We start from the raw sequence: 17030 nt of genomic DNA, 5'->3' as shown, positions 1-17030 counted from the left end.
ACCAGCACGAGGGAAGCATTAAAAATACATCAGCTAAAAGACGAAAGAGATCTGGGCCTCCGTTCTCCCTTTGCGATCTCTTCCCCCACCAACCCCATCGAGAACAGGAGCAATGTCAGAAATCTCTTCATCTGCTTCGTATTTCTTGTCGCAATTAGGAACATTTCCTGTCCGATTCCATCCCACAGGTTGACTCACTGCTGATTAAAACATCTGAAAGAGAGGTTCTCCCCTTTGCAGTGACATTAAATGATGTGCAGTTTTGCTGAAAACACTGTCGGCCTGTTTCCATCACTCTTGTGCAGTAAAATGGCAATCACGAACGAAAGCCATGTCAAGTGTGTGAGTTATTTATCTGCCACAGACAGAAACACAAATAACACTGTCCATATACCCCTTGGGCCAGTTTCATTGGCAGAGACTTTTCATGGGTGATTTTAAGAAAATAAATTATGGAATAGTTTATATAGCATAAAATGGCCAAATGTTTACCCTTTTCATTTTATTTTCTAGGGGTGTGACGAGATCTCATGCTACGAGATCTCGCGATATTAAAACGTGACGATATTTCTCGTTGAGGTGAAAAGCTGTCTCGCGATATCATTAAGATAATGATAGCTGAGTTTGTGGCGACCGATTACCTGATTACCAAAATAATGCACCTGCATTGTTTTGCATTTTGTGACTTTCAGTCAAATTAAAAGACTATTCTTCCTCTAGTCATATATTTTGTCATTGAAGACTTTTTAAAACAAATGTTAAATATTATATTGTCTCTTTCCCATTATCGTGTATCGTCTCGACTCGTAAGCTAAGTGTATCGTCATACCCTTAGAATTTTCAGTTAGCACCAGCTAAGAAAGGCTTTTTTGATTAGCTAGAACAAGATATGGTGATAATGTGCTACATTTTTGATTAGGAAAGTTTTGATATGTTGGTTTCTTTTGAGTTTTGTAATGAATCGAATTACTGCTGCAACTAAATCCAAATCTTTATTTCATCTCTGCAGCACCCAAAGCTGACCCCATGGGAGATGTATAAATGAATTATATATATATATATATATGTATATATATATATATATATTTTTTTTTTGTGTGTGTGTGTGTGTGTGTGTGAATTTCATTTGATTATTATTCAAATATAGAAAGACTGCACAAAGAAAATAATGACCAATTTTTTTTTTAACATTTCCAACTGACTTTTATTAGGATAAAAGATCTTGAATTGAACAAGCAGCGAAATGAGACATTGTAGATTCATAATCGTAGCCATATGCTATAGTATATGGTTATCTTAATCGTACAGTTTTTGGCTCATGCATGTTTTTTATAGAGGTATATATATATATTTTTTTTCATTTTAGTATAACTGGGTGTTTCTGCAACTACGGGCACTTTTGACTATCCAAATAAAAAAAAAATCAACCTCTATGAATTTCAATTTTAACCATCACAGTCTATAATACATAATGTACACAAAATAGAATGTAGTCGTTAAGATTTTAATTTGGAACATGTTTATTTTTTATGTTTTTTGGGTCATCTTCTTAAAAAGTGTCCTTATCGCAATGTTACAATAACGTTCATTTTATACATTTTTCTTTAGTAATTTCTATAAAAAAAATTATATATTTAAATAGCTTTTTCAAATTTGATGCAGTTTTGTAAATACTGATATAAAAATAATAATATACAAAATAGGGAATTTCATGTTTTTTTCTATATGCCATGTAAACATTTTACAGTAACCTCAGATGTCAATTGTTTCCATACACACAAAAGATAACATAATTAACTTTTTATGACAGATGTTGCAATTTCAATGTGTTAATCATCTCAACTTAAGTGTAAAAATATTGTTTTGCAAATGAAAATGTGAAAAAAAAATGAAAATAGAGCAGTGCTGCGGTAATGACATCTTGTGTCGTAAGGACAAAATATTTTTTTTATGTATAAAATGGCATGTTTATATATATACTAATATATATATATATATATATATATATATATATATATATACTAATATATACTTCAGTACTAATAATATACTGAATATTTGTCATTTAATATACAGTAAACCTTGAATTTGTCTCTACCGCAACACAAGGTCTTTACCGCAACAACTAAATTTGCTGCGGTAAAGACATGTTGCAGAAATTAAAATTTTGCTAATATTTTAGCTAATTGGCAGCTAGCAAGGCCTACCACATTAGTTTTGACTCTTAGCATCTTAATATACATGAATTCAACAGTAATATACATTTATTTTTAAAATGTAGTTCAAAAATACACAATTATTAAGCTGAATGGTAAGGACACACAATAAATACTAGAGCAGAAAAGATGATGTTTACCTTATTTTTTTGGTATCTTGTGAGTGAGGTAGTGTGGTGGCCCAGTCTGTCAGCAATGTGCTCAAGCGATAATTTCTGTTTCCATAGAAACTAGACTTGTTTGTGTTCGATAAAATTTCATAATAAAAGTTTTTTTTCATTGTTTCGGTAAGGACTCAAAAGTGTGGGACAGGCACATTTAGTTAAAAAAATCATAAAAATGATCAGTAAATAATACAAAAAAGTTTAAGATGCTGTAAATGAATCTGTATATTAAACATTTCCATTTGAAATAATGTCATATTGTAAAAGAATGAGCTCATTTTAAGTATCTCAACATTGAAACCACATGAGCAAAAATGGTGTTTGGACCTATAAATGCTTCATCATTTTACATTAAATCATATTATTTATTAATTATTTTTTTATGTCAAGGTGTGTATTGACACTACGTTTATATTTATGAAACATCAAATGACAAATTTTAACATAAATCTAAAATTTCACTTCTGGGACTTAAAAGTGCCCGTAGTTGCAGAAACACCCAACTACGTATAATATTTTATTATAATTAGTATAACACACTCAGTTCATAAATGCTTTTATTTTTATTTTCCTGAAACCAGCAAACTCTATCAGAAAGCAGTGACATTTAAATTTCAGATCGAGCCGCAAATACGGTGTGCTGACCCACCTGGTCATTAAGGCTATTTGAAAAGGTCACCCAGTCAGTGAGCTAATATAGATTATTTCCTCTCACTATTTGCATAGTCAGATACGGCGCTGTATTAACTGAGGACTCCAGTGAGCAGTGAGCTACTGTAAGCTTTCATTTCAGAGGGTAATGGACCAGAACTTTAGCATCACAAGCTCACTAACAGACTACAGACACCCCAGAAGAACGCCTCAGATGGACAGAAACATCATTAAGACTCCAAGACACATAAACTACATTCATTACATTAAAAATACACATTTATGGAAAATGTGCTGTGATGTGTTAATTAATTAATAATAGGTTAAAGATGCAGTGAACTGCAGTAAATCATGCCCCCGACACGAGGGTTTATTTTGTAAAAAAAGGAATAGTAAGGAATTAAACAATTGCAAATTAATTAAAATAGTTATTTTGAGGAAACACTATAATAGGACAAAAGAAATGCAATTTCATTCCCAAATATGATGTGATACATTTATTTCAATAATAAATGTACAACATTTTTAATTTTTATAAAATATCCTACTGTGCCTTTAACTATTCCTCATCATTAACCTTAAATACAGTAAGCTTTTAGATGTACAGTATGCATTTGATTCACTAAAAAGATTCAGTTCATAACCAAGTTGGACTACACTGGTAGCATAAGGTTTTTGATTCACAAAAATAACTGTTTCATAAGACTCAATTGCTTGGGAAACAGACTATCCAAGTCACGCTGTATGTTTCTGATCCACTAAAAAGAACCGTTTCATTCGACTCAATCGCTTGGTCATGCTTTAGGTTTTTGATTTACTAAAAAAATCATACACAAAACAGTCGTAGCACTGTTGCGTCGCTGGAAACGGAATTTGTCAGTGTTTTGTCCTAAAGTAGGCTATCACATGTGACAACCATTAACAGAATCAGCCGAAAATCAAAAAATGTCTCAAACGTCATAATGCTGGGGTCTCGAGGCTAGACAGCAACTTGGTTCAGGATTTAAAAAATGCGATGCGATGATCATGGAAAACATGTTTGACTCCTAAAGCCATTTTTTAAAAAAATATCCATTCAATGCTTTACTCATCTATCTCAAAAATCTATATTATTATTTGAATTTGGGAACTTTTCTCAACAAGCAATGACATTTAATGCCATTATTTGCGATTAATTAATCGGTAGGCTATATTGCGTAAATGTACATATGGCTGAAAATAGATTAGAAAAATCTGTTGACAGTCCTAGTAAAAATGCAGAAATCTTATGTGACTGATGTGAATGGTTTGAATAACTAATATTTTAATGTGCATGTATGAATACAATGTGAATGTAAATTATTATAAGCTATTGACATTATGGGAATAATTACTTTTTTATAGTGTAAGATAAGTTATGTTCCTTATAAACTCTGTAGACATCAAATGGAGCTGAAACATTACATTTTATTGGACTGAACTAAAGCCCAAATCCAGAAAGGGACATAGCTTCATTTCAGAAGTCTCCCACTCATCACTACTATAGACAGTCCCGAGTCTTTGACCTTCGGGAGCATTCCACTGTCTTTATACCTGCCAAATTCATCATGCCCATCAGTGGAAGCCCTCTGTGAGATTGGCCATATCTAGCAAAGATGAGAGATGAGAGATGGGGATGGCACAGCAACAAAAGCCTTCAAGCTGGATGAACAACCCCCCACCACAGAGCTACAGCATGTCAGTCCAAATAGGAATCACAGCCACGAGAAACCCTTTTTCAAGCAGAGAAAGACACCAAAGAGCTAATGTCCCTCTGTTAAACTTGCAGCTTAATGTTTTGTGTAGGCTGTTAGTGTGTAGCGCAGATATATTTTCCACGATCTCGTCCATTATTCAGTTTGTGTGCGAGCTATTGCACAAACACCTCCGCTCTCCAGGGTTTTTTTGGTTCATTTCACAATGCCCTGGATACGGTCTGGGGCTAAATGTGGGCTGCAGCTGATATCGGAGCTTCCAAGAAAGGCTTTGAATAAATGCCTATTTACCCCACTTTCAAGATGACAGAGGATTAGCCCTGCTTGCTAAACCCTCTCTAGGAATGATGGGAAGCACACATCAGCTGTATATTAGATACATGCTCTCAAACGATAACGCTGAAAGTCTGTTTATTCATGTATTTCCTAAAGGGAAACCATTAGCACTTTGGCCGAAGGGTTTGTTCATTATTCTGATATATTAATGTCAAAATGAAAAAACTGAGACAGGAGCTTCGGAGAGGGTCATGCAACCTCAAACCTCGAGATAATACCAATATTGATTTCCATACTCCACACTGACTTCTGTTCACCAAGAGCTGGACGCTCTAAAATGCCACGCTCTTTCTATCACGTCTCTTGAGACGCAACCTTCAAATCTACGCGCAAGTCAATGTAAGCTGCTTCGCTAACTTCCACCGACTTGGTCACTGAATTAGACCACTCTCCCTTAACAATCCTCCCTCCAAACACATTTCAACAAAACCGAACGCTCAAAATGACTGACATGCAGAGGCTGAACAACAGCATCATGAAGGATTTTTTTGAAGATGACAGGTGTGATATCTCAGGGCACCAATTTCAGTGATATCTGTCAGGGCATATTTTCTGTGTGATATTCCAGAAGAAAATCACAGCATCTTTGACTTGTTATCATGTGCATTATGAATAGGCTATGTGTCCTTTTGAGACTCCAGGAGCGCTGTTTACTTCCAACAAAACCTTTCTGTCTTAGGCGCTTTAAAGTGCTCAGTTTAATTTAAAATGACAACTGATTTTTATTCAAAGTCACACTCACATCACACTCCTTACAGACAAAATTCCCCAAAAGTAAACTATTATTTATGAGTGTTGCGGTTGTCAGGGACAAGGTGAGGCGAGGACCTTATTTCAGCTGTTTTTATTTAACAAACACACAACAAAGATAATCCAAAGAAGGCAGAAATCCAAACAAGACTGAAATCAAAACAAGAAACACAAATCCAGACAAGGCAGAGGGTGAAAAACGCAACAGCTTTACAACTGGGATGTAAAGACCACAACCAACAACAAACTACGGAGACAACAAGGGTCTAACGAGGAACAGGTGAAGGTAATCAATCGCTACGGAAAATAAAAGTCATTAACCACCAAACAGGGGAAACGAGACAGGAATTGTGACAATTAGAGTTGTTGTGTACTTACTTAATACTTTTTTACATGCAATCATTTAAACGAAAGCATTTATTTACATGCTGCATTTATTTACATCTATTTAATCATCTCATCAACTGCTTTATGTATTGATTGTCATGCATTGCTGATAGAAAGTAAAATGCACAGTGAGTTTCATCAGCAAACCTGTGGCGTTGTATCTATGCAGAACCAAAGCCTGAAACCTTTTTAGACTATACTTTTGCTGCATTGCAAGAACTTCAGGAAATGCTAACTATACACTTTTTATTATCTGCCTGGCACAAGCTTGGACAGATAAAAAATAAATAAAAATAATAAGAATGGTCAGTTATCGTTAAGGATTTATCTTAATTAGGATTAAAGCAAGATCATACTTAGTTCATATTTGTTTAGCCATAATTAAAGAACAATTAAGATCACTTGGTTTCACACATAAAGTACCTTGTAAAGAGACTGTCCATTACATTAGGCTGTTATTTTAGAAAGATCTTACACATCTTAATTGAATGTGCTATAATACTAAAATGTCACGAGAATATGGCCTCAGTCAGCAATAAGACCAAAAATAGCCATGAAGCAATAACTGCAAAGATGCATTGCAGTAAAAAAAACTTTGAGGCACCTTTCCAGGCCCTTGTTTGCAAACCTGTCAATCACAGTATTCATTTTTCCTTCCTCTTTTCACCCCACAAAGCCAAATATATGACTGCCAGATGCCTGTAAAACCAACAGTCATGTGCGTCACTTCCTGCTGGGCATTTTGTGAATCTGAGATTTCCTCATATGCAATTCTTGGAAAGGCATATGGGGATGAACCAGCTATGCCTACGGGACACCAGCATTTGAGGACAGATTCCATGATGTAGTGACAGCAGAAAGACTGCGTCGCCCGCTGGGGTGCTGGCGCATTGGGCTCCTCATGTGCCAGGAAACATGGAGCAGCCCTGAAGCCCCACGTCACTGGCTTTTGCACCCTCATGGTTACCCTTTTCTCATAGGTTAAAGAGAAAACTCACCCACAAATTACTATACCATTACGGTCACACTTTAGATTATGGTCCAATTCTCACTATTAACTATGACTTTTGCCTAAATAAACTCCTAATTACTACTTATTAATAGTTAGTAAGGTAGTTAAGTTTAGGAATTGGGTAGGATTAAGGAATGCAGAATATGGTCATGCAGAATAAGGCATGTGCTTTATAAGTTCTAATAAACAGCCAATATAATATGCATGCTAGTAATAAGCAACTAGTTAATAGTAAGAATTGGACCCTTAAGTCATTCATTCCAAACCCACATGAATCTCTTTCTTTCCTGGAATAAAAGTCCTAATGGAACTCGATTATTATACCCTCATGCTACAACATCGACACTGTCGTTGAACTTAAATGAATCAACATTGACTGAACTGTCTTGAGCGGAATGATGAAATCTTCATTAGAGCTGCTTTATACACTCTCAGAACAAAAGATAGGAGAAAATCTGTCTGTGGTACCCATCCAAAAGAACACTTTAGGTAATAATATGTGTACTAACATACACTCTTCAGGGGTAAATATTGTACAAAAGCATGCATTTTGAACAGTGAAAGCTGCTGTACCTTTTTTCTGAGAGTGTAGCTGAACTGAGTTTGCTTCATAGCTAACGAACTTTGCAACATTTACACGTTTATTGAACTAATTAGAGCTAAATAATGACACTTTTGTCTTTTTAGAGCGGCTTTATAGCTGGAATTGTATTAGTTTCATAATTTCATCATAAACTTTGAAAACATTACTATTATTTTCTTGTTTACAGTTAAGCTGTCTTGAAACAATCTGTGCTAAATAAATAACTCAGTACAAATGTATTAATATAGCCTAACACTTCTACAACTATAAAAATGGACCAAAGTGCAGTATATAAAATAGCATAAAAATCTAGCTGTACTTACAAGCATAAAATAACAACAACAAAAGTCATATCATCCATCACATAAGTAAATGTGACTTGTCTCAACAATACATTTTTTTTGTTCTTTTTTTGTTTTGAAGTTCAGATTGCTGTTCACTATTAATAAATGGAAAAAGAAATGGCTTGTACATTCTGCTGCATTACTCCTTTTGTTTTGCAAAGTCATTTGAAACAACATACTGTAAGGATGAGTAAATAACATCATTTTATTTATTGAGTTATTCCCTTATGCGTTCGGCCGTTTCAAAGAGATAAATCAGGGCTTTTTCTTCATTTTTCATTCCCTTTTTAGTGTTTGCTGCTCAAATTTCTAGAAGAACAAAGCGATGTCCTTTCCTCCAGCAGCGGTGGTGTGGCTTACCTTGAGGTAATATCATTAAAAGCGTAAACAAAACATTAGAGAGAGAGAGATATGGAAAGAGAACAAACAAAATCCTGTAACAAAGGCAGACTCGCATTCCTTTCATCCAGTTGGTGCGTTCACACCAGAGCATGCGGTCTATGACTCAAAGCAGTATGAGCTGCAGCTCTCATTGGACATCTGAAGCATGAGTGACGAAAGACAGATAACATACAGAGCCGTCACCCCAGTCGCACAAGGGAGATCACAGCCAAAGCATGAGTATCTGAAGACTCAAACTCAAATATACTAGTTGTGCGCTTTTACTTTCCTACTGTGTGAGGCTATGCATTATTCTATATAATGTATATTGCAGTGCAATTCATTTTATATAAAAGTGTCACTAGCTGTTTCCATCCAATGTTGCAAATTTAACTTATGCGCAAAAAATTAGAATATTGCATAAAACATTTGGAAATAAAGCACCGTTTCCATCCAGTGAGGCAAAGAGAACAAAATCGCCACTTCCTGATAAACTGGCTAAATATCAATAAGAAAAATGGAAAAAGCTGCAGTAGAAGCTACTGTATATTATAATTTCTGTATATAATTACTTAGTTGCAACTCGAAATCAAACGCAATAAATGCGATCATGTTATCTTGCTTTTTGGGAACGCGTAAGACAGTTCTGACAGGTAATTATACCAAACCACTTTGATGCGCATCGAGGAATTTACTTGGTAAATGTGTTTCCATCGTAGTTCATGCACATGTTTTCTTATCGGATAAAAATGTATCCGACTCAATTGAGCAAACAAGTTTTTATGCGCATTTTTAGAATTTATGCACATCTTGGCGTTTTCATCCAGCGTTTTTTAAGCGATATCCCAAAATGCTGGAAACATCGCATCCAAATGCTGGTGGATACTGACGGATGCTTTAGTGTAGATAGCTTCTTTGATTATAATGGGAGTGAATTAATTTTGGCTGTTGTGGCCAGTGTAGACACAATGTAACTGTAGGTTGTTATGCCTAGCAACATTTAACTTTGTGGTTCATGCAAATATAAACCGGAAGATATGGGTACTGAAAAGGGGCGTGGCTATATAAGGTCTTTAGAATTCAACTGATGTAAGGTCAGACCGACATAAATCTTTGCATGCATTTTATAGTGGCTTCAATTTGTGGCTCATCCAGTCATATTTTTTATTCACTGTTTTTAATCTTTTTAACTTTTGTTTTAGCACTGATACTATACGTATTATTCATCACTTGTAAATAATCTTACATTTTGGTTTAAATCCTTGAAGTTCAAAAATAAGTCAAATAACAATGTCGCTTTCATTTTTAAAGTGTTTAAGTCACTAACTAGATTATCATTAATTGGTTTGGGAAAATGCCATATACCATTCAGAAGTTTGGGATCAGATTAATGTTTTTGAAAGAAGCCTCTTATACTCACCAGGGCTGCATTTATTTGATCAAAACTGCAAATATGGGAAATATTATGAACATTTTAAAATAACTGTTTTCTATTTTATTATATTTAAATGTAATTTATTCCTGTGATGACAAAGCTGAATTTTCAGCATCATTACTCCATCTTCAGTGTCACGTGATCCTTCAGAAATCATTCTAATATTCTGATTTGCTGCTCAATAAACATTTCTTATTATTATGAATGTTGAAAACAATTGAGTTGCTATTTTTGGACACTGTGATAATTTTTTTTCTTCAGAATTCTTTGATGTAATAGTTTTTTTTTTTTTGGTAACATTAGAAATCCTTGCTGAAATAAGAATATTAGTTTCTTTCCAAAAAATGTATCAATTAATAAATAATAATCTTGCTGACCCCAAACTTTTGAACAGTAGTATATATATCAGTATATTGTTACCATGCTAAAATCACTTACACCATGATAGATGTTGGTTATACCGCCCCTAGTGGACAAAATGGGTAAACAAATCTCAATGAATTTCAAGGAGGATATCATAGAATATGATAGAAACTTGAAGATGTACTTTTGTTGGGATCGGTAGGCATTGCCGAGTAACATTTACATTTTCTACAGAAAATTTGACATAAAATATCTGTAAAATATAAAACAGAAAGCACAGAAAACATGCTTGATGAGCAAGAAAATGTTCACCACAGAACTCTGTCACCTCTCAAAGCTCTTGACACACTGGCTCACATTTTCAGCTTATATTCCTGTTATCCAGCTTACATGCACACACACATACACACACAAATACAAATGTTACAGTATCTACATCTTAGTTACCAAAGGAATTTCCAGCTGAAGCAGGGACAGACTATTTTATATGTCTCTGGTTAACAGGACATTGTCAGAAACCACAAAAAAGCTCTTCAGCATTACATGATAGCATTAGTTTTAAAATAGATGTTGTTTAATATGCAAGCTCGGATTGCACACTCAAGAAGAAAAGATCAGATCTATCATTCGCACTGGCAACCTGCAGAATTTACAGTCTTTTATTTTCAAATGTCTTTTCATTACATCTATAACAACATATCTAATAACTGTGACATGGGGGGTTTGCATATGATTAGTGTGAAAAATAATTAATGCAGTTCAGGAGATGTACCAAAGATGCGTGCTTTTGGATCGTCATGCCTGTTGCCATGGAGCAGTGTTGAGAAACTAGAGTACATGGTCAGAAGAGCAGCCTGTCTTAGACAAAAGAAAGAAAGAAAGAAAGAAAGAAAGAAAGAAAGAAAGAAAGAAAGAAAGAAAGAAAGAAAGAAAGAAAGAAAGAAAGAAAGAAAGAAAGAAAGAAAGAAAGAAAGAAAGAAAGAAAGAAAGAAAAGAAAGCAAGAGGCACATAATTATAAATCCCTCTGAGATGGAGCAATTATGTTTATTAGGCAAAAATATGGTATTTAAAGGAGGCCTCATGGGTTTTGACACCAAGCGCATTAAGAATAATTAGGGATACTCAAATTGCTGCTATATCTTAACTTCACTTTTAGCACACAGGGATGGGTCATGGTGGTCATTTTCATAAAACAACCGAATAACAGCCCAATTATCCTTTAACCTATACAGTAGTAGATATAGAAAACATGTCGTTGTGCACATCCACACAAGCTGCGGGTTTGCTTACACGCATTGCACACACACATATTAAAAGTCTATTTTAGGTCTGTTGTTATTTCTTGCATTGAATCTCAGCAGGAGAGTCAGTGGCTCACGTATTGCATGGTACAGCAAATCATTTGCTCCATAAACTCCCCCCTGCGCACCAGCACCATATCTATCATTTACCGCTGACGGGTGTCACAGCTGCGAGAGAATCCCTGTTCACCATAGATAAAGCACAGAGGGCACAGGACAAATATATCTTCCTTACTGAAAGTCCAATGCACCTGCCATCCAGAGGTGTAAAGTATTAAACAAAACAGCCAAAAAAAAAAAACTAAGCAGATTTCAGAAGAATGGACTGTTGAACAAAGCATACGGGATGAACCCTACTGTAAATTCTAGTATTGAAATGATACATGATTTCAAGGGATTGTTTACTTACTCATGAAAAAACGTCATTTCAAAATATATTTTTGGTGAATCACAGAGCTTTGGAGGAGGTGAAAATTCAGTGAATACTTAAAATGTCAGTGTGTTCCTCATAAAAAGTTATTGTTTGACTGATCACTTGCAATATAGCAAACGGATCACATAGACTATTTTATGGTGTTTGTTTGTGTTTTTTGGAGCTTGACTGTGACCTTGTAAAACTTCTTGAAAAGTAGTCCTTCAGTTCTCCTTTTGTGTTCCACAGAAGAAAGAAAAATAGCAGGTGAGTAAATAATGACAGAATTTTCATTTTTAGGTGACCTCTCCCTTTAACAAATAGAGCTACTCTCATCCATTTTATGATCTATTGTTGCATGCTGTTTTCTTTCACAAATTAGCAGAAAAGGCCAAACCCTTACTCAGCACAATGACACGAAAGATGGGAAACATATTTATGAAGGAACTGGATTAAGAAGTCAAAGAATGTTCAGTTGTAAGTGCATTATTGCTCACACGTTCAACCAATCAGAATTCCGGAACTTACTGTAGTGTTTGATAATGCAATATGAAGAGTTCAGATGCAAAAGCCTTTAAGTGCCATCTGAAATGTTCTTCTAGAATGATCATTTTTATCAAGCTTGTATATGTAAGTTCAGTAATTTCACTTAAATTACAATTAATAGGTCATTTTCATTGCCATTTAAGTGAAATTACTGAACTTAAATATACAAGCTTGATAAAAATGATCATTCAAGAAGAAAATTTCAGATGGCACAGAGGCTTTTGCATCTGAACTCTTCATATCTATATATAACATTATATACAGTTAGTGTACAGTTGAATATTTAAGCATCTGCAAAATTAAAATATAAGTCAATTCATGCCTTACTATTAAGCTGCCCTGCTCGTTTTGAATACTACATAGCACAATGTGAACGTTTATGGAAATATATCATAGATGAGCATCAGACAGCAGGTCTTACAAGACTGAAACAAATTTCTGACCCGAACCAAACAAAACACCCACACTGACTGGACACACTTCAAATAAATGTCAGTTTAAAAGCAAAAGACAAGGCTGCAGAAACAGGAGTGTTCGAGTTAAAGTATGTAGTGTGTTGTAAATAACACTGTGCATGTAGTGTTGGCAGTATAGTGCACTCTGCGGACATTATGAATCAAGGTGGCAGAGGTTGAAGATGTCAGCATGGTTCTATTCTTTCAGTTAGTTTCAACCGGTCATAAAACAGACTTTACAGCACTCTGTCTACATCTGTGATAAATGGTAATGCTCACTTCTTGCTCATTTCAATCAACGGCGGATGAAACATATTCTGAATCTTGTTAACATGAACATGTTCTCAAGATTCTGCAGTAACATGACACTGACAGGCAGCTCTTCTGCGGATGCGCTTATAAGAGTCTTAATGGATAAAGATCAATGTAATTTAAACTTTGACAATCTCAGGTTTCTCAACCCCTCAGAGTGTATATACTACTTCAACTTCAGTTTACTGTAAAGTCTGGCACTCAGACACACTAGCCTGACGAAGAAAAACATTAAAAGAAGATGTAAATGATACACTGATGAGTGAAAAGTTTGCTCTGAAAAATATCCGAAAAACTAGTTTTCTCTTGCAGTGGTTAAGTATAATGGTTTCAAACACCAAGTTCAAAACAGTTGTAAATAAGGATATTTTAACTTAATTCAACAAAAATTTCAACTGAAAAGTTAACTGTGTTTGCCAAATCATTAGTTTGATATCTCCATTGTATGCTTTTTCGTTATTGTTGTGTCACATATTGTAACCTACTGTTTAAATGTTGCTATACAGTTAATACTAATATGTTAATTGTGGATGATGCCCTTAAAAAAAAATATTCTTCTCCAATCAGAGTCGAGAAAGAGTAGATTCCCATGGTGGCAACTTAGTGTGACAACATGCCCCGCTGTCAATGTGCGTTCAACGATCTGTATCGCGTTTTTCCTGTGTATGGTGAACATGTTAAATAGCTTTTTGTATCCAAGACTCTGAGGTACAGATGTTTTCCACATCGATCCAACCCTGAGGAATATTTGCTGAAGTAAAAAGTGTGACAACTAGTCCCATATTCTTCCCTATTTCTGTAAATAGCATCACTGTGAGGATCTCCTGCGCTGAGTAGCTAAACTCTAACCGGCATCACCATCATCATTATACTAGTGTGTATCTGAGCATACCTTGAGCTAGATCTGATATGATCTACTGGAATCCGGCAGTCCAGATCCGTGACTGTGATCATCAGCTGGAGTTAGAGAGAGATCGCACCTGTATCCAGCAAACTTCTTCTATTATCTCTCACGGCTCGGTTCGGAGCTCAAGCGGAGATACAGTTTCCACAGAACACTTTGGCGAAAATGTTGTAGCACCAATCCCGACAGTGTTTTATCATCATATGTGATCCTCGCCGTTAATAAATAAGTGATGGTCGAAGAACGCAGAGAGGAGCGCGCGGCGACGCCATCAAACTGCGCGTAAAGCGAGAGCGAATAGATATAAGAGCGCGGGCACACACGTCAGTAATCCAGAGATACTACTTGCAGAGATATGGATTACACATACACACACACACACAGACACGAGCGCGCGCGGGTATCATTCTCGCAGCTCATTTGCTATCCTGGGCTCCCCTGTTGAGAAGAAACTGTTGGCTAACTAACCTAGATACTTTTATATGTTATACTAGATATAGGCCTATATACCTACCATGTTTGTTTTTGTATACCTTGGTAAAGTACATAGCCTACTCCAAAGAATATAATTCCATAAATCATATAGGACCATGGTACGTTTTGTAAGTCACAATGACCATATTTACAGGCACATGATTCAAGGTTTTTTTTTTTTTTTTTTTTGACATGTTACACTGCTATATCTGGAAATACTAGAGATACTTTATCTGGCCTTTTTTTTTTTTTTTTTTTTTTTTTTGAGATATCTAAAAACTTCAATATTAGTTTATTCATGGCATACATGACTCTTAGTTCTGGAATCAATTACTGCGTTTCTGGTCATATTAATACAATCAACGCTTTGTGGAAGTGATTTGCATTCATTATTGAGGTTTATTTCTAAGATTTTTTTTTTTTTTTTTTTTTTATAAAAATTCCATTTGCTTTTCTATGGTGTTTGCTGAGATTATTTAGATGGTGAAGCTTGACCACCACCATCTTAATAATGTCAAGCAAAAACATGATTGAAACATGATGATTTTATATGATTGTCTCCTGATATTTAAATGGCAATTGAACTCACTTTTACTGAACTCACCCTATACTATTTATAGACCATACAGCTATTATAACCTTGTATACACACATTCACAGGTATCTCCCTTTCTAATTCAGACTCCAAATAAGAAGTGTGACTGCTTCTAAATAAAACTTATTATACAGGCAGAAATGTGTTTCTGTCTTCACAGTTTATTAACTCCATATTGAGCCGTCACTGTTTAATCACACAAAATCTGTTCGTGAAATTGTCACGTTTTTCCTGAGCACAAAAGCCTGTGCTGAATCTTAGAAATGAATGTCCTATTATAGTGTCTCAGCAGAAATGACAGCTGCTTTTGTAGAGCATCCAAACATTTCCATCCCATCACAATGCAAGCCAACTCATCCGAGGCGCCTGGTAATCGGTGATGCCGCTGTTCATTTGTCTCAAGTGTCATGTGTAGGACCATATTCTGGCAATGGCAGATGCTCTTCATTGTTTTACTTTTTAACGTTGAACTCTGTGCATTTGCTCTTCCAGACTCATTTTTAATGTCAAACTGCATAAGATTAGATACAAAATATTGGGGTGTATATTATTTTATAAGACAGGTTTTGGTTGTCAGACATTAATATTGAGTTTGAAGTCTATATGTAGGGTATAAAATACAGTCATCTGGTCATTACTGCAAAATAATCCATGACAGGGTGATCGGGACCCTAACGTGAAGCAATTGCAACTCAAATATTGATTTCAGTTGTAAAAAGAAAGAAATAAAGTGCTATAAGGCACATGGAAATAAACTGCAGAAAGCAGTTGTTGGGGACAACAATAAGTTATTCAGTTATAAAATTAAAAACAAGGCTCATATGTTGGTTTGCTGATCTCTCCAAGCCAGGTTTAATGATTTTAAAGGAATTGTGGACACTTTTTAACAGCATCAGTTAACAGCATTTTGTTTGGGCAGGCTTGAGACCATCAGGTCAGCTTAAACCAGCTTAGCTAAGCTGTTTATAAATATATATATATTTCTATTAGTGACAACATTTGATTTGATTTATTTGATGCAACTTCATCAGCTTTTCTGCTGTCTGTGTTTGTCACTAAAGATTGAGTTTCCACCTATGATCCAGATTAGGCTGGTGCATCACCAGAAAAGAAGCTTCAGCATAAGTTCTGCCAGTAAGACTTAATTACTACATCACTTATCGTCACATCTATCCAATCATGTCCTTATACTTGCTGTATAAAAAATCGGTACTTACACATGTTTGAGTTTGCAGATGCTGACGCAACAATCACCTCCACCCTCCCCACCACCACCAGGATGGTCCTGTCTATACCTTCCGGGGGGTCGGCTGCGCCCCTGCCTTCGTCTTCAGGCAGGAAATGCAGATCCGCTACCCTCGGATTATGCACTACGGATGGGGCCTTGTAAGACTGTAAGACTGAAAGAGATGTTGGAAGCTTAGTGTGGCAAGCATGGCAGGCTGCGGGGGAACAGAGCGAGGCCGTTGATGCGAGTGTTAATGAGCACACACTGGTCTCGAGTTTCATGGAGAAGCTCTGAAAGGACAAAAGGAGAAGTGACTACAGTGAAGGACAAGAGAGGACCAGGTCTGGACTTTATGTTGGTGTTTTGTTTTAGTTTATGCAGCAGTTGTCAGTGAGGGTCTGGTGCTTTACTTTTGTTGTTTATGTTTATTTCATTATTGAACTTATG

General features: G+C 35.6%; 1 protein-coding gene across 1 annotated transcript in view; it reads right to left on the bottom strand.

Moving 5' to 3' along the window:
• Positions 1 to 14336, bottom strand: part of LOC308681561 (zinc finger matrin-type protein 4) — a gene marked incomplete at its 5' end in the record, with an annotated part of 104817 nt that extends 90481 nt beyond the window's left edge. The window contains 2 exon segments of the mRNA XM_081350565.1: positions 14275 to 14279; positions 14282 to 14336. Coding sequence (XP_081206691.1) covers positions 14275 to 14279; positions 14282 to 14336 — 60 coding nt within the window.
• Between the last annotated feature and the right edge of the window lie 2694 nt (positions 14337 to 17030).

This window comes from Scardinius erythrophthalmus (genome assembly GCF_964197995.2).
Source record: "Scardinius erythrophthalmus genome assembly, chromosome: 21".
In the NCBI taxonomy this organism is placed as follows: domain Eukaryota; kingdom Metazoa; phylum Chordata; class Actinopteri; order Cypriniformes; family Leuciscidae; genus Scardinius; species Scardinius erythrophthalmus.
Note: the sequence above shows the minus strand (reverse complement) of the source record. Positions and strands in the feature narration are given on the sequence as shown.